Source organism: Narcine bancroftii, chromosome 7 (genome assembly GCF_036971445.1).
Source record: "Narcine bancroftii isolate sNarBan1 chromosome 7, sNarBan1.hap1, whole genome shotgun sequence".
Lineage (NCBI taxonomy): Eukaryota > Metazoa > Chordata > Chondrichthyes > Torpediniformes > Narcinidae > Narcine > Narcine bancroftii.
In genome coordinates this window covers 3,046,940-3,065,624 of record NC_091475.1, presented here as the reverse complement: position 1 = coordinate 3,065,624, position 18,685 = coordinate 3,046,940, and the positions used below count along the sequence as shown (strand labels likewise).

At 33.9% G+C, this 18,685-nt stretch overlaps 1 protein-coding gene across 8 annotated transcripts in view; it reads left to right on the top strand.

Annotated features, from left to right (window-relative positions):
• The window catches only part of pou2f1b (POU class 2 homeobox 1b), a 188,712-nt gene extending 174,720 nt beyond the window's left edge, over positions 1–13,992 (top strand). For all 8 annotated transcript variants that reach the window (XM_069888491.1, XM_069888489.1, XM_069888487.1 and 5 more), the window contains one exon: positions 302–13,992. In XM_069888491.1, coding sequence (XP_069744592.1) covers positions 302–600 — 299 coding nt within the window. In that variant the 3' untranslated portion in view covers positions 601–13,992. The remainder of the gene's footprint in view (positions 1–301) is intronic.
• The last annotated feature ends 4,693 nt before the right edge of the window (positions 13,993–18,685 follow it).

Sequence of the window (18,685 nt, the reverse complement as noted above, 5' to 3'; positions counted from 1 at the left end):
CATCATTATGTTCAATGTTTTTTAAAGGCTGGAAATACTAAGCAAGTTGGCTACCATTTTTCTGTTTCAATTTGATGATGGTTTTGATGAAAGGTCATTGATCCAAAGCATTAACTGTTTCTCATCAGGTGATGCTTTTCTTAATTTTCATTTTTTTTATTCAGATTTTCAGCATCAGTTATGTTTTTGCTGTTTGTTAATATGTTTTCATGCAAGTATTGGAATTGCCATTTCATCTATTGCTTTACAAATCTGTAAATGTTTTTATTCAAATCTTGTCTCGTTTCTTCTTTCCTCTTAGCGCTTGCATCTAGTGGGACACTTCCTATTACATCTCTCGATGCCAGTGGAAATCTACTGTTTGCAAATGCAGCGAATGCAGGGAGTACTCCAAACATCGTTACAGCCCCTCTTATTTTGAACCCACAAAACCTCTCCTTATTCACCAGCAACCCAGCCGTAAGCCTGATATCTGCTGCCGGGACAACTGGGCATGCGCCCAGTCTTCAGATGGCCTCTATGTCAGCTGATTCCAGCCAGAGCTCTTCGTTCACTGTGACATCGGCAGGCGGGGCCACCAACACCACCAAGGCTCAATGAAACGTAATCCCTGAAGTGGATCATTTCATCCAGTAATGGGATGTGTAGTCGGCTGCTTCCTGCAAAAGCAAAACTGATGTTTGCCTAAATTTTTTAACTTGCTTGTTTTTCAGGATTGTGTCATCAATGACAAAAAAAAGACTTTTACCAAAAAAGGAAACACGTGAATATTTATCGTTTCAGACGGTCGTAACAATATAGGAGTCATTAACAATGCATAGGCAAGGGTTCTGTCTCCTCTTGGTATCTATTTTATTAGTTCTTTTTAATGGTGTGTTTACTTTAATTAGGTCTGTTGTACAGGCCTCTTGGTTTCATAAAGGTGTTTATATCATGTATAAATAGCATGGGTTTCTTTCACTGGTACAGATTAGGCAGGCCTGTACTTGGGATGCTTGTGCATCTTTTTTTTCCTTGTGTATACCGTTAAAAAAAAATGACGTTGCTTCTTTTAAATTTTGTTGTTCAGCTAATGTCTCTCAAAATGGTTTTCTTTCTTTAAAATAAGTTGTTCCTTGTCGGGTACACTGTAGATTTATGCACCATTTGTATAAAGTGGTTTACTGTTGGTTATTTTTGTAGGAAAGATTCAAGGATAGATGCATTGAGACAGAAGTTTGTGAACTAATGATTTTAAAAACATTAATTGTTTTTAAGATTCCCCAAGTTTGTCTGCCCTACCTAAATCTAATGGCTAATATCATGTCATCAGAGATACTGATCCACTTGGCTGAACTGGAAATGAAGGGGGTGTTAAAGCCAGTGGATCTTAAGTAATACTTTGTCTGTGCTCAGATACTGAAGCTAGTTGAAACCATTATGGGATATGGTAGAGATGAGCAAACTACAATCCAAGTAGGGCCAGCCATGATAGAGTGTCCAATGGGGAAAAATCATGACCTAGTTTCTAAAAAGGTTTATTTTCTAGAAACTGGATAATGTGTCCCTTACAGAGCTTGTTAACATATCTTGCGTTGCCTCAGTTTGGAGTTTGTTTATCAGTAATAGAAAATAGGTTTGCTGTGAGATGAAAGGCTTACAGTATGCACAGTATGGCTAGAACCATTGCTGTAAGCGTATTGAAACCAAAAATTAAAGGACTGGAGTAGAATATTGGAGTTCACATCGAGCAAAAATGGTGCCTGTCATTTTCTATAAAATATACTTGGGAAAAGAGGGTGTATCTTCTGGTAAATTAACAGCAATTTACTGAGTTACTTTGTGCTGAGTTGCACACTGAAAATGATTGTGGGGTAAATGTTTTCTTTAGTCAAGAAGCACATAATTTTTTTCCAGATTAACACACCTTGATTGTTAAATAAGTATAAGGTTTGAATCAAGTGAGTGTTCATCTGGATATCTCTGTGCCTGTTATCATGTTGTTTGCCCAAACTGCTGCATAAAGACAGTGTAAATTTCCTTAAATCAGCTGGGTACTTCAACTAATTTGGTGTTGTAATTTGCATGGTCAGTGCTATACTTTATGCTGGTACCAATGATCAGAAGCAGCTCATCCAATTTTCCAATCCTTTTTTTAAAAAATTGACAGCCACCATTTCTGTTCCTTGTTAGTAACTATATTTATCTCCTTTTCAAGACATAAAAATTGCAGTGTTGGTAATATTATGTTACCAAACTGCAAATTAAATGAATATAGCTGCCTACCAAATATGGACAGCTATTGAAGCTTGAACCAAAGTCAATTTTACCTAGCTGCTGTACCAATGACATTGTTTGCATGAGTGCAGTTAATAGGCATCAGTAATTTTGTTGCTACTATTTAAAAGGTAGTTACTATCTTCTACTTTTTAATATAATTTTTCAGGTAAAAGGAACTTTAAACATGGACTTTATGTTGCAAAGTTATAACCATTTTGTCAAGAGTCTGGTGCAACCAATTTTCATTGGGCAAATCAAATTTACTGGATGGTTAAATGTAGACTGGCATTAGTTGTGTTATGGAAGTTACGTTTCAAGATATACTATTTCTAAGTACAAAACGTACAAAATAGATCTTGTGACCAATTGTATTGGTGTCTTCAAGATTGTACCACTGTAATACCTTTATCCTAGATGATTACCATTTTGACTGGAGTAGTCCATCATATCTTTAGAGAAATATCATTGCTGTCCACGTAATAGATTGTGGGCTTTGGACCAGTGGGAAATGTTTGGAGCACGTGCATAAATCTAAACTTCCATCTTTTATTTTTTCTGTGACAAAGATGTGCAATTTTTCAGTTCATTTTATAGTTCCGGTACCCAATAGTCAAATTCGATGGCTATCTGCCCCGGTTGTTTGATTTCCCAATGTGCAATGATACAAAAAAAAGGTGAAAATGTGCATACTTTCGGGCTCCTTCAAAGAGTGAATGATACATCAAAAATACAAACTATGCAATGAAAGTTGACTTTCGACTGATTCCCCACAGAAACATCATTTTTGATGCTAGATTGAATTAGTGCTTAATGCCAAATTATCCTGTTCTGCAAATATAACAGTGGAAAAATAAAATTTCCTTAATTTTCGGTGAAGTGAGGTGATTTTCTAGGGTTGGCCTGTTCTTCATATCGATTGGGCATTTTTGCTAAAGACTTAAAAACAGATGGCTGTGTACTTAAAAAATTATGCATCTGGGAAATGAGTAGTTTGCCAGGCTATTTTCAGTAGTTAGTTTATTGAAGCTACTGTGGAATATTTCGGAGATAGTAGATTTTGATTAAGATTAACTGTTACACCTTTGGAAGGACTGAAGGATTTTATAGTTTCTGAATCATCTGTGTTCCACAGTTAAAAAAATAATTTTAATTGATTAGAAACCAAGTTGTTAGAAAAATGGCACATACGAATGAATTTGATAGATCCAGTTGAATACAATTCTTACTGTTTAGCAGATAAAGCTTTTAAAAAATTGGTAATTAAGATAAGATAATGCTGATATTGATGTTCCACTTTTAGAAATTTGCTCTGAGTAAAATAGTAAATATTTAAAAAAACATGGAGAATTAAAGCTATTTCATTTGTAAGTGCAGAACGAAACCATATGCTGGCAGTTGGCAGAGGAAGTGATTCACGAATTGAGAAAATTCTCTCAGTTGACAGTTAAGGTTTGAACTCAGCTGGGATCGTTTTAAAATGTGGACGTTTTTGAATAAGCAATTGGAAAATAGAATTGGGGGAAAACCTCTTCATTTTGAAATTCTCCTCAATGGGTTGATATTTTACTTCATACCATTATCGATTAGTATGTTGCCAAGAAAATCTTAACCTGTTAAGTGTATTTTGAAGATGACACAATCAAAGTATAATTTTCATTAAGAGTCTTGTTTTGGTTCCTCCATTATCTGCACCAACTTTTCACACTGCTCCTTTATGTGATTTGGGCATCTCGGATGCATATTGATCACATTTTTCGGAAACTAAATGGTAGACAAGGGAAATCAAATTTAACGCTTAAAATGTATTTGGAAACTAATTAATTCAGAAGGAGGGATCATACTTCATTTGATCCAGTTTGAATAGAATTTTGATAAATATTTGAAGTGAAGTTGCCAATTAAAATAAGGTGATGCTGATGTTAGATGTGATTTACCCTTGTTTTGATTTGGCTTATGTGTTAGAATCATAGAATTGTTACGGCAGAGAAGAAAGACCTAAAATATTTAATTGTAATATTTTTAGTCGGTCCACAATTCCTTGCATTGCAATCTTGTTTTAAAAATATTTGTTTTTGATCATACAGAATTTTTCAAATCTATCTAAGAAACATTCCTTAACCAGATGGAAGTAAATCTTTATAGCCAAAGCACTTCAGAAGAATTCCAAAATTCATTTGTTACTTTTTTTGTGGTTGTACCACCTGCCTTCCTCAGGCAGTTGAGTTAAAACTGGACATGTATTGTTAGATTTTCATTGAAGATGCATGAAAAAGTAAGTTTCTTAAATAAAGCAGGCTATGTGAGACTTCTTACCTGACCCATGTTTCCACACCCCAGGAATGCATTGTTTTGTTCATGCTTTATATGTTGCATGGATCTCAATTTTAATTAGAGAGATTGAAATCAATATATACACATATTTATCATATTTATGATTAATGTTTTAGATGTTCCTTTTTCACTTTAAAAAAAAAATCTGGGCTTCATTTTCAAGGGTATTATTTGTTGCCTGTCCTAATTGTTTCTTGAGAAGCTGATATTAAGCCACCAGCAACTGAGTGGCTTTCTAAGCCATTTCAGAGGACATCTAAGAGTGGGATAGGTGTCTGTGGTTACATAAAGGCAAGACCAGTTCATGATGGCAAGCTGGTGAACCCGATGAGTTTCTATGGCAGTCTGGTAGTGTTCATCACTTCTCAGACAAGTTATTTTTTCCAAGTTCTGGATTGTTAATCACATTTAAATTCAGATTTCATCTTTGCCTTCAATTGTTTAAATTCAAGATTACATTCGATGAGGCCAAATAATTTTGATGTACATTAAACACACGCACATACACCTCATTTTGAGCATTAGATTGGGTCATGGTGATTTTGCTTTGTTCTCAGACCATTATTACACTTTTTATATCTTGATGAGCCAATATCTAATGATTCTGTGAGAAACCTCCCAAGATTGATTTTGGGTTAATCTGTTGGGATTTGTGTCCATGATCAGAAGTGTCAATTGGATGAAATTTGCATTACAATTGCACTCCATAACGTCCGTTCGAGCAACTTCCATCCGCCTATACGTTCGTGGTCCCATAAGGTAACAAAGCGATTGCGCTGCCAGGCGTATAATGGTACAGTACGTATATAACAATACATCTGTCTTGATAGTCATAATAAACCCCTATGTTACTGGCTTATGTATGTACTGTACTTTCTATCATTAGTTTAATGTGAACTTTTCCTACTTACAAATAAAAAGTTTACTGTATAACAGTGTATGCTTCAACTCGTAGGCAGCAGCATCCAATCTCGTGTATCGCGTGCCTCTTGAGTGTCGTAGCATTATCTCTCTGGTTAATTTTCTTTCAAAAATATTACAGGTCAATCCAGATACACTACAGTATCCCATATAGCTTTGCCGCATATATTATAAAGTCCCAATCGCATAACATCCTATTTCACAGAATGTATCACGGACGTTAAGCGACACATGACAATTTATTTATTTTGTATCTGATATTTCGTTCTCTAATTTTCCAGTTCTCTTACTTGGAGATGCAACCAATTTGTGTGGAAAATCTTGAGTTAAAATTTATTTTTCTGTTTTAGAATAAAATAATGGCACATGAGTCACCAGCCAACTAAATCAAAGCCGTCATCATAGTTGTCTAGGTTATGAACCATATAATAGAAACTGACCACATTGAATCCAATCCCATGGGAACCTGATCTGTTTACAAGCACTTGACTTCAGATTGTGGTCAATGTAATTGATACACATGGATAATTTTCATCTTTGTCAAGTAGGACCTCCATTTCTTTCCTCTTTCCTGTTTTACATAGATTGTAAAATAGTATTCTTATGAGTGGCAATATCTCACTTCTTGAAATAGTAGCTCCCCAAGTTCTCCACACACAAATTTTATTATTAAATGTGCATTTACTTACTTTGGCTCTCAAATGCAAACTCAAGAAATGGATCTTCCACAATACTTGATAAGAACCCTGCAGCTCATTGGGGCAATTTGTTCTGTCATGCTTATGCTGCGTCATTGAAAAACCTTTCCTATTGGGTCTACTGTCCCACTCTCCAAAGCCCTTAAATTATTTAGGTTTATTTGTTGCCTGTCCTAATTTTTTCCCTTCCAAGGGTTATTCTAATGGCAAATTGATTTTTTTAAATTCACTTCCTTCTGAATATTTTGCTATTTACCAAATAGGTGTTTTTTCTGCTTTTAAATGCTGCTGAAATAATGATTTGTCAATTGTTGTTGTGAGGTTTATCATGGTAGAGTAGAGTGAGCAATAGATTTCAGAGCTCCATTTGGAATGTGATAGAAGGAAACTAATATTCCACTAGAGTATTATAATTGACTTGGTATTGGACGTTGAGGAGCTGCCATGAACATACTTTGCAGTTGTCCTGTCTGAAAGCTGTAAGGCACTGAATAGTTCTTGTGTAAATTGTATGACTCCAAAATTTAAGTGGTAATGTAAATACTGTAATGTCTTTGAAGTGAACTAGCTTGGAGGGATAGGAAAAAAATTATGAGAATACATTACTAATAATACCCACTGTAGAGTGACCTATTTTAAATCCAGTAAAAGAAGGCTTTAAACTATTTATGCAAACATATTCATTGCAATTTCTATGAAAAAATAAATAACTCAGCATCTTTTAGTAATTACACGTTTTTTGCAAGCACAAAAACTATTCCTTATGGATAAGATTATAAATTTACAGATTATTATTGGTTTTTGGATGATGTATGGATTTGGTTTTTCTCCTTAAAACTTGTTTTTGATAATTAACAGAAGAAATTGATTTGCCAAAAGAAACATCACCTCTGCAACTCAATTAAATTGTGGCCTAATTTTTTTCAATCTTCCCCTCATTGTTTTTAAATTAGGTAAAATTTGTCTTGTACATGTTTAAACAATATCAAAATGTTCATTTTCCACTGGCCTTTTGTTCAACAATGTCAGGGGATGGTAGAGGGTTCAACTAAGGCATTTCCCAAACAAAAAGAAATGAAAGAACACTTTATTTGCATTGTATATTGAATATAGTGTTTGACACGTGAATAGTTGAGCAAGTTTTTAACTTTTTGATATTGTTGATGAAAGCATTGCTAAGCAGTTCAGTCTTGACCAAAAATAGATCCAACTCCTAGCACCTGCTAGACTGATCAAAGACTAGTTGTGTAGATGTGTGGCCATGGTTGTCTCCAGTCATTTGATTTGTGCTTTGGAGTTCCAGATGTTGAACAGTTTGTCTAGCTTTTGCATTTAGTTGGTGGAATTAGAATTTACATCAATTTCCATTTTTATCTTAAAGTGTCAAACTGGATGTATCAACAGGAATTTTAAATCTATTTGATTCATAACTTAAATTTAATTAGATGTGGCATGATTTAACTTAAGCTGTACAAACCGATATTAGGGGTGTGCAATAATCTTCATACACAAGATAAGTTAGGGAAAAATGCATATAATTGATCATTTGATGGCAGCTTTTTCCTTCTAATTTGCACAAATATTTTGGGCTACTATTACTTACATGACACATTTTCCAATCCGAAAATCCTATTAACCATTGTTTGATGTCCATGGTTCATCTCAAGTATTTTGCATTACATTATGTCTAGCTATGAAAATATCACATCACATTTGGGCACAATTGTCTTGAACTTATTAGTCTGTTAATGTACACATACTTTGTATATAATAGCATACATTTTAACAGCATGAAAACATTTTGAATGCATTTCATTGCACACCCTTAAATATTCATTTCATTGCTGCCTTCTGAAATGGCTATCAAATAATGCTGTTATTTTTAATAGCATGCTTCATACCAATATTCAGAATTATTGTTGAACTTGACAGAACTTCTAAGCAATGATTTAGAAGGTCCTGTTGTTGTGCAAGAACTTTTGAGCCCAATATAACAAATACCATTTTTGTGCCATCATATGAAGCAAAAAGTTCAGTATTGATGCTCGTGTATGAACCTTGGTTAGTGTCATGTTCACTGTGTATTTTTTATTAGAAATTTAATATGGTCCCCATGTTGTGCATTATAATATTCCATATCAAGCTATATAGTTATTTTTTCCACCAAACAGGTCCTAGAGTCTTAGATAGGCAGTTATCTTTACCATACTTATAGTGTCATCATGTTATAGTTGTCGTATTCTGCAGAATGGGAAGACAAAAAGTTTTGAGATCAGCAAACCTCTAAGACAGTTTGCTATTAAAGATATTTTTCAATCACTATTCAATCATTGTTGAAATAACAATGGTATTAATCTTCTGTAGTCAATTAATTTTTAATATTGAGAAAGAAGGAAAGAAATATGCTTCAGCAGGATTAGTTTTATCATCTATTGCAAAGTTGAGAAACTTTTTATCTGGTGGTCTAATGTTCATATTAGAATGCTGTGGCACAAGATTTTTCAGGAGAATTGTATATCGAAAGACGTTTCTATTTCTTTGCTGGTATGTGATCTATAATTACCGGGGGGGAAAAAAATGATTATTTCAACATTACTTTTTCTCCCAAAAAGTAATTTTCAATTTATTTAGATGTAAATTGTTGCTAAAGTTTTCCTGATTTTTACAAAAAGGGAAATTTCTATCCCTTCCACGTGAACAAGATTACAAATTCAGTAGCATGTGTAAGTTTGAATGTCATTCCATTAGAATTCTACAAATAAACCTTTGGGAGATCAATGTTCATTTGCTACAGCATCCAGACAATTTTGCAAAGCACTTTTTCTTCTTCTGCGTCTTGTCTTTCACACTTGAAAATTCCAAAACTCTTGCTTATCCCTAATAAACTTTAAAAAGATATATTGTAGCCAGTTCTACATTATCAATATGAAAAGCCCAATGAAAATGTTGCAGCTGACTCAGATTTAAGGAAGCATGTCTGATATTTGTAACTTTATTATACTTTCTTTGCTGTGCCCTCTAAGGGGAAAAAAAATTGTTGGATTCATGGCTAAGTTTCCGTCATCACATAGGTTCTATTTTTTCATGAATTTGTTGGTCTTTTTAGTGTGGTAGGACCTGAAGCAAACATCACTGATGGCTACAGTTAAACATTCCCAGTTACATAGGATTACAATTTATCAAACTTTTTAGCACAATTATTTAAGTATAAACAAATATTTGAGAGAGCAAAAAGTGATGATTGCAATCAGGAGTGGTGCCTTTAAACTCAGTGTTCCCTTTCTTTCCCTCCTCTTTTCCTTCAAAAAAAATTTCCAAGAAAGCAGAATAAATTGTATGCTTTTAATTGGTAGATAAAAATAGATTTTAACACTACTAATGAAGCTATGCTATGAATCTATAATGAAGGTAGGAAAACCAGTTTAATTATTCAGTTATTAAATATTTAAAATTCATGATTCCTTAAAGTAGCAATAAACTAAATTAAGAATTCTGAAATTACAGATGGTTGGATGCCATAGGTATTTTCTGTACAAAGAGTAAATGTAACCAACAGATATGAAGGTAGAATTGATTCTTATTTTAGGGACTGGTTGTGTAAAAAGTTCCCCAGTCTTGGAAAATTATGTAAAAATAAATCTTGATAAATGCATTTCAGTTATATCAGAGCACTTGGATCAAAAGCATGGATCAGATTGTTGTTAATAAATGAAGGAATTCTGAGGAAGAAAATGAAATTGTTAGATTTATTTCCCTGATTTATAAGAATACCAGACAAGTATGCCCAGTTAACTTTGTGTGACCTTAGATTAAAGCCAACTTCCGATATTTGAATGCATTATTTCTACCGTAGGACAATCAGACCATTACTTTTCTGTCATTGTAAGAGTATTGATTTGCAGTAGAACTTATTTGTTAATGTTTTATTGTTGGGTTAATGATACCTGTAGTATTTGCTAAAGAGCAGTAATTTATCCATTGTTGAGATTTACTACCTGAGCAAAGAAATTTGATATGGGGTAAAGTGACCTAGTGATGCCCCTCTATATTTTGGCTTGAGTATGTTGAAACATTTAAAAAATATTGCTGTAGGGTCAGCAGTTATGAATATTGCAATTTCAGTCACTTGCAAAATCTATGAATTCATTCGTTATACAAGGGATTGTTACATCATTTGTAGTAATATTGCTCTGTGTTCAATAGGACAACTTGTCTAACAAAAGACACTTAATGCTATGGGAATTAGCAGGAGGAAAAATACCAAATTCAATGCATTAATCATCATTTCAGTTTTTAAATGAAGGTCCTTGTAGGTTTTACTGTCTGCTTATTGATTATTTCATTTTCTTCCTCAATTGCTTAAATGATAGTGTTACTGTTTAACCTAGGTACAGGAGCTATTGTATACCTCATTTTTAACTCGTGACTAAGTAACTCGCTTTAATGCCCTCACCACTCCCCATCCTGATCTCCCACCCCCCACCCCCACTCCTGCCACTTATTAGACTTTTTAAAAAAAATCTGCCATGTATCAGCCAGCACGAGCATGACAAGTGAACAACAACAGTCAAAATGGACAGAATAAGTAAAATTTAGGATTTTGCCATCATTTAAATTTACTACCAGGCCATTGATATCTATGTCCCCTTATCTCCCACTGGAATTTTAACTAAATTGTTGAACCATCTTCTTTGAAATGTTCGGTAATCTATTACATTCACACTCAATGTCCTGTATTCTGGGTTGTTTGCATAATAGCGTGGGTAAGTCATAGGCTAACTCTCAACCAAGTAAACTAGCTAGATATTAAGGTTAATCAACTAGTTGACACAAGTGATTTGTTAGATACTAACCCTCCATTCAGCAAGCAAATCACTCATCTCTGGAGTTCAAGACACAACTTGACCTAATTGTGATAATGGTGGCTTGCTTAGCACTAGAATTTTCAATTAAGCATCTAGATCAGTCAAAGGATAAATTGCTAAACTTTGACTCTTGATTATTGAAGCTGTTGTTGATATCAAAACTATTGTTGATCTTCATGACCCCAAGCAAATACAAAAAAAACCGCACTTGTTTTTCGCAAGTGTAAACCCAGATGGTGCATTTGTGTTCATTGGAAACTAGAATATGTTTGCTTTGCTTATTCATAACAGTTGAGATTATTCTTCTCCTCAGCACTGTCAACATTAGCCAGGTTCAAGTAAACAATTGCACAGAAGTGCTAGTGGACAAATCCTGGTTCTATATCAAAAGGCTGTTCAGTTTTGACAATCTTCTATCAGATCAGGTAAGGGTGTTGTTGCCCATTATAAAAAAAATACCCTGATGAATAGTGATCACTCTGAATGTAAATGTTAGTGATGGACTTTCCTCCATGCTTAGTGCTTTTGGTACATGACAGTAACCTTACATTATGCTGATAAAACCAAAGACTTTATTAATGATTGTAAGAACTAATTTTTTTATGTCTTCAGTTCTATACTACTCTTATTTCTAAAGTGTGAAATGCTTACAGAAACTAAAGAATTGCATAAATTAGAGAAATCTGCTTCATTCTTTCTACCAAAGCTGAAACTGGAGCACCATGTACTATTTTATTGGTGAAAAGACTGGAGACTCCTGTGGTAGGATTGGCTCTTCTGAGGGGCATTTATCCCTATGGGCTGGGTAATCTGGATGATACACATTGAGGTGCTCTTCAGAACTGACTGTAACTAGCTGGATGCTGCCAATTGATTTTATGAAAGAAAAAAAAATAAAGACAAAAAAAGATGTAGCTTGCGTATAAAGATTTCATCTCCTTTTCATTAATACCACTGTGCAACTATGCATTGTATTCCTCAACCTTGTGCTAGATAGAGACTACTTTCTTTGTGTACAGAAGGATTTGTTTTTGTGGTGGACTTCTTTTGAGTAATAATTGGGGGTTGTAGGATCATACAAGCTCTATCCCAAAGCAAAATACAAATGTTAACATGCGCCTAATGCAGATACCAAAGATTTGTTTCTTCTTTGCAACCTTAGAATTGTGTATTAAATGCAATTACCCAGCAAACATTAGTCTAACCTCAGTAATTCCAAAGCTTAGATGTATATTTTGGTATATTTCTGGGATAATATTGTTTTTCTTTGTTGTCAATTCCTTGTTTCAGTGTATTGCTCTATAAGTCATGGCATGAGATGATAAATTGTCTTGGTAGTTTAAGATATAGTATTTTTGTATGTTTTGGATGTGTTTTTGTGTGTGAGAACATAACTGTTTTTCACTGCCTAGTTGTTCATAGTTTTAAAACTGTACATATTATCCAATTTTGGACGTCCGCAGGCTTATATTCTTTAGATGTGTTATTTATTGGAAGGTTTTTAAAGAAGTTTTACAATAGCAAGTATTCCTTTCTCTATTGAAAAATTGTATGTCTCCATAATATCTTTGAAAGTTAAATCATTTTAAACAAAAATACAGCTTGTTCACTCAATTATTTGGTGTTTTTCTATACAAAAAGACTTGTGGAGATCCCAAAATTTCCAATTGAAATAATAGAAGATATGGTTATACGTGCCTACTGTTGACGTGTTGAAAATAAAATCTAGTAAAGAGAGCATTTTGTCTGTTCCAGCATTTTAGTACTGATCTTCCTTCCTGTCCACCCTCCTTCCCTCCATCGGAATTTCTACTGCCAGTCAGTCTCATTCCAAAAAAAAGTTACACTGTTAATTGTTGTGTATGTTGTTCAGTTGGTTCCCAGTAAACCGTTGAACTTAATCTATAATTCAATAATATGGGAGATTACATAATTGATATATACATTCCAGAAGAATTTACCTGATTATTCTCTCCAATCGCATTGAATAATGTTTAAATTGAGTTTTGCAGGAGCTAATATTGGCCAAAAATGGTATGTAGATAGAATTTTTGGTTGTCTTTTACATGGATTATATGGGCAAATTCTGTTAATGACTTAAAGGAATACTGTTGTGAGTTAGTAAATTTCATGATTTGTTCATTGAATGAAAATGTGTAACAACTCAGCAAATGTAACCATATGGTTTTTCAGCTGCATTGAACTATTCTCATACGTGCATGGTTGTATTTCTTGTACAATAAGATTTCAGAACAGGTAACCTGCGGACGTCCCTGTATCCAGTGCACCTTAATGCAGTTGAGTGTTCACATATACACAGAAGACTTTTTAATGTGTAAAATCTGATGAATGATTAAAGTTGTCAGACCTTTACCAGTGCAGATGTTGCAGTAACAGCATCACAGTGTTGAAGATTTGTCAGCTTTAGATTTACTGCAGCTAATCCGTAAAAATGCTGTGGTTTGTTTCCTCACCAGAAGCTGCCTGTTCTGTTTCTACTTTTTATATTAATTGTTATTACTTCTTGGTAGAACAAGAACGGCCAAAAAACTTTTAAAAAGCTCTAAACTTTAGTTCATTTATAAGCAGCGTAAATATTGAAGGAAATTTGTTAAAATAGCTTATTATCTGGGGCAATATACAGTTCACTGTATCCAGTGATGTACAGTTATAACAATACACAGTTCACTGTATCCAGTGATGTACAGTTATAACAATACACAGTTCACTGTATCCAGTGATGTACAGTTATAACAATACACAGTTCACTCTATCAATAAATACTGAAAATTTCAACATTTAATATAAAAGCTATAGCTATTAAGACAGTTAAAATTTATATTTTAAAATGTTCTTGAAAAAAATTCAGTACATGAATGCAAAATGCATAAATAATTGTAATTAAAATGTATTTGTGAGATTACTTTTTGCTTCCATAAAAATAAACTTTTTCAGAAATGCTAAAAAGGTTTTGGGGGAAAAAAATGAATCAGCATTAATATTTGAGTTTGCCAAATGTTGCAATAATCAGTGTTTCACTGATTACATTTTTCCTTTCCAGATTCCCAGATTTATTGATTTTGTAATCTAATAATTCAAGTTATGCCCTCTTACAAAGACAGAACCATTGCACTTACTATTTTTAAATTAGTCCATAAACTTAGTAATAAAGACAATCACCTGTGATGTTCTTTCTTCCGGATGCATTACTTAAAGCTTTTACAAAAATCCAAAATCATGATCGCTGATTGAAAATGCTTAGCTTTGATTAATTACAATTAATTACAACAAGCGCATATAAACCGTGTCCCTGTTTTCCGAGACTGGTTTTATACCCAACCACCACCTGGTTCGAAATGGTGTTTGTACTGTAGTTTACCCATGGTCCCAGTCCAAAGTATATATTATGAAAGGTTAAAAATGGCTGAAGTTCTAAAGGTTACATTTGATTCACAGCAGTCATCTTGACAGATGTAGAACATAGAACATCACAGCACAATACAGGCCCTTCATCCCACAATGTTGTGCCAACCTACATAGACCTACTCAACCTAAACTTTCCTTACGTAACCCTCTTTTTCTTGCATCCATGTGCCAGTCAAAGTGTCTTTAAAATGTCCCGCTTATACTAGCCTTCACCACCACCCCTGACAACGTATTCCAGGAACCCACTTCTCGCTGAGCTTTTAAAAAAAAATTATCCATGATGACTCCCTAAACTTTCTTCCCCTCACCTTGTACATTTGTTCTCTGGTATTTGTCACTATCAGTCTGTATCTCAACCATGAGAGATCTACGGATTTGGACCAGAAGGTCCCTCTGTTCTTCCATACTGTTAAGAAACCAGCCATTAACCCTCTAAAATGCATCACTTCACAGCTGGCTTTCTAATTATTTCAGTTATGCCACATTTGGGGGTAAATATCAAAATCAGCTGAGGGTTAACTCTTTGGGCAAATATGATGGTTCAGATTTTTATCTTGCTGTTGGTTTTTATTTTCAAGATTTTCATCAATATCCATCCCAAATTGTCCTAAAATTTAATATTTTTCTCATGAAATTTCAGAGGGCAATTATGGGTGCCTCCATTGCTGTGGGTCTGGATTTTAGTTGTTTCTTCACTGCATGTTGAGATTTGACACCAGATCATTAGGCCAGACCTGTGCATTCGCACATGCACCAATTACAAGTTTCATTTGTTGTTGATACAGTTATTAGGAGCTCTTGTTCCTCCACCTACTGGAGCACCCTGCTCCATGAATATCTGATGCTGATACTTTAAAATGCTTCTATGCTAAAATTTAACTTATTATCTGCCCACTTTATCATATTAACCAATGGATCAAATACATCCCATTTATTTTTAAGTAATTTTTTATGGAACTGATCCTGGAAGAAAAGCCGTTTTTATTTTTTTAAAATGACAAATACAGGTCCCAAGAAATATTTGGACCATCACTTAATAATTTGCAGAAATAATGGTACAACATTAGCAACTAGCATGTTTGTTTGTTGTTTTCCAAAGTTACACATGGATGATTAAATAACAGATTTCCAAATCTATTGTTTGTAAAGGTGAAACATTGCTTTCCCTTGCAATAAATGGTCAACATCAGATGACGTAGAGCAGCATTTTGAGTAAATAATTGATCACAAATGAGTCTCTCGGTGCAAACCCAATTCTAATACCTAATCTAAATTAATTTGCACAATATCTGTGTGACCCCCATTACCCACTGACTGTGACCTATATAAAGAGAGGAAGTTGGAAGAAATTTTTAAATACTGGAAAAATGGCTGAGCAAGATTTAAGTCTGCAGCTATTTCACCCCAGTTATTTGAATGAGTTGGAGTTATCAAGATCCCTGTAAATTTCTTTGTTAAAAACTAATTTTCACTGAGATTCAGAATTGTTACATCACATGATGGTATATCTTTTATTACTAATACACCAATTTCATCTTAACTAAAAATAGTTGTGCAACATTTGCTGGTATTTAATACATGAATGGAGTGATCTCTTTAAAGAGTTGCAATGAGGAAATTTATAAACACTCTGGCCTTTGAGGTTAGAAATATGAATGTGGCATTTTGTTGTATATAAAGTACTTCTGACAATAAACTAGTGTGAATGCACACTTCATTGTACACTGACATTGCAACAGTAAGGCATTATTGAGCATTGATTTACATATTGCTGTGTACTGGTATAACTTACAATGTACAGTATCTCTTCTGACTTGAGATGAACGAGTAAAAAGATTAATCTTTGGGAAATTGTAAGGACTAAACTGTCAGGATATTAAATTTTTGACAAATTTAGTTAATTTGATGTCATTTGGTGTTTTCTTATTTCTGGTACCAAATATTTCTGTTCAGTGCTAGCATTTTCCTCCGTGAAATTCATGAATATATAGTTACACGTTTGCAGATCTCTGTCGTGCTCAGTCCTTTAACTCATTTGCATAATTTTAACTGGAACCGCTGAATTGAATCTCGATGGGGGGGGGGGGGGGGGTTTAATCTACTACTGATGACTTTAGAAAATAATTCTGCAGAAAAAAAAATCAGGCCTTCTGAAGGATAATTTATTCTTTAGGGGCTCTTCACTGAATAATTGCTGATTTAACATCTATATTTTGGAGTCAGCGGTAGCACTGAAGCAGTCATTGTCTTTTGTCAGAAGAATAATGTTTCCTCCTATATTTAAAATGTTAGTAATTTTGCTTATAACTTATCTATTTGTGAAATGTAATTTAAAATTGAATACCTTGTTGAATGGGAATAAAAATTATAGCTAATGTGTATGGTAAATAGTATTTAAAACTTGGAGAAATAATTGGAAATTGAAGATGGTGAACATACTTAAAAGGACAACATGTATATTTCATATCAACTGTAGTAAAATTTGCTATTAAAACTGGGATTCAATAGGATTTTTATAGGTTTTTTTAGTGAATTAACTTTGTATAGCTCTTTATCTCTGATCAATGAATTAAATAATAAATTAAGGTGACAGAGTTAGCGTAGATGTAAGCTCCATGCTATTACAGCGCCAGTGACCCGGATTTGAATGGAGCACTGTCGGTAAGGAGTTTGAATGTTTCCGTGGCCTGCGTGAGTTTTTTCCAGGTGCTCCAGTTTCCTCCCTCATTGTAAAATATATAGGGGTGGTTACTTAATGGGTTTCATTGGCCTGAAGAGCCTTCTATCATTAAAATTTTAAAAATAACCTTTAAATATGTGCATATTGAGAGTGAGCCTGCTTCCCTAATCTCAAATGTTTCCGTTAATCTTCATTTAGAAACTGGTCAAGGGGATAAAATGTCCAAGTGGGACTACCTTTTTGAGCCAGAAAATAACCATTCTAAATTGTTAGGTGGTAACTAACTGAGCATAATTTTTCAATCCTTTGCAATCAAGATGTGACAACTGCATTTCTTGAATTTAAGTTTTCAAACCAAAATTCATTTGGGTGATTGCACATAATTTTTTTTTATAACTGCCTGGTTTTAGAGTCATCCTACTAGTCTAGTCTGCTGTACATTGGATATATATTTGAGCTTTAAGGTGTTAATTTATTCCCCAACCCCTTAATTTAAAAATATCTATTCAAACTAAATCCTATTTTTCTAATTTATTAAGAAACCAGCTACACGGCGATAAGTATTTTTCATAATTGAGAATTGCTCAGTTCTATTTGAAATCCAATTTAACAACATTGCTTCTGTCTGCATTAAGGTACTCTTAAGTTTTTAAATTTCAATTTCAAAATCATTTCCTTTGTATAATACTCATTGAAGATAAAGCTGTCCTCAACAACTGCCGTGAAAGAATTCCATTGCAGCTAGATTTTTTTTGTATTGTGGTCATTTTATCTTCATATCATTTTGTATTCAGTTTTTGTAATAGCGTCTTGGTTCATTAAAAATCTGACTTAAATTAACAATGGGAAACCTAGTTATTTTCTGTGTACTTCTATGCAATCCTTTTGTTTGAAATACATAACCATTGAAACTTTGATATTTATTCACACGAGAAAGTATGTTATCTTGTATTAAATCTATATCTAGTTCTAAACAACAATTGAACAGCACCTGATCTCATTTTGAGCTCCAGTTTTGGGTGCTTCATGTAGATTACATTATATTTCTCATGATGGTGTCTATCTCCATTCACAAGCAGGTGCCCATCCTTTTAATTATGATGCATTTGTCAAAGCACAGGTGACTGTTCTTCAGAAGCAGAAATCCTTAGAAGACATGGATATATTGAGGATACAGATTCTACACATCATCTGACTGTAAAGTCTGCTGAAATATAGGTATGATTGCAGTATAGTGAAATTCTCTGTGGTCCTCTGAAGTGCAAGCAGTGGAATTTAGTATAGTAATTGCCAGACTATTGCTTGCATTTATTTTCAATCCCTCTAGTAACATTGAACACCATGCAGTTTGACTGACAGCTACTGCTAGATGTGAGAGGTCGATATCCTTCAAGATCAAACTGCTGCCTTGCTTCTCATTCACTTGCCAGAATATGCATTTTGCTTGCCGTCAAACAATATTGAAATATTCATAGATGCTTCTGTACTTTGTTGTAGTTCTACTG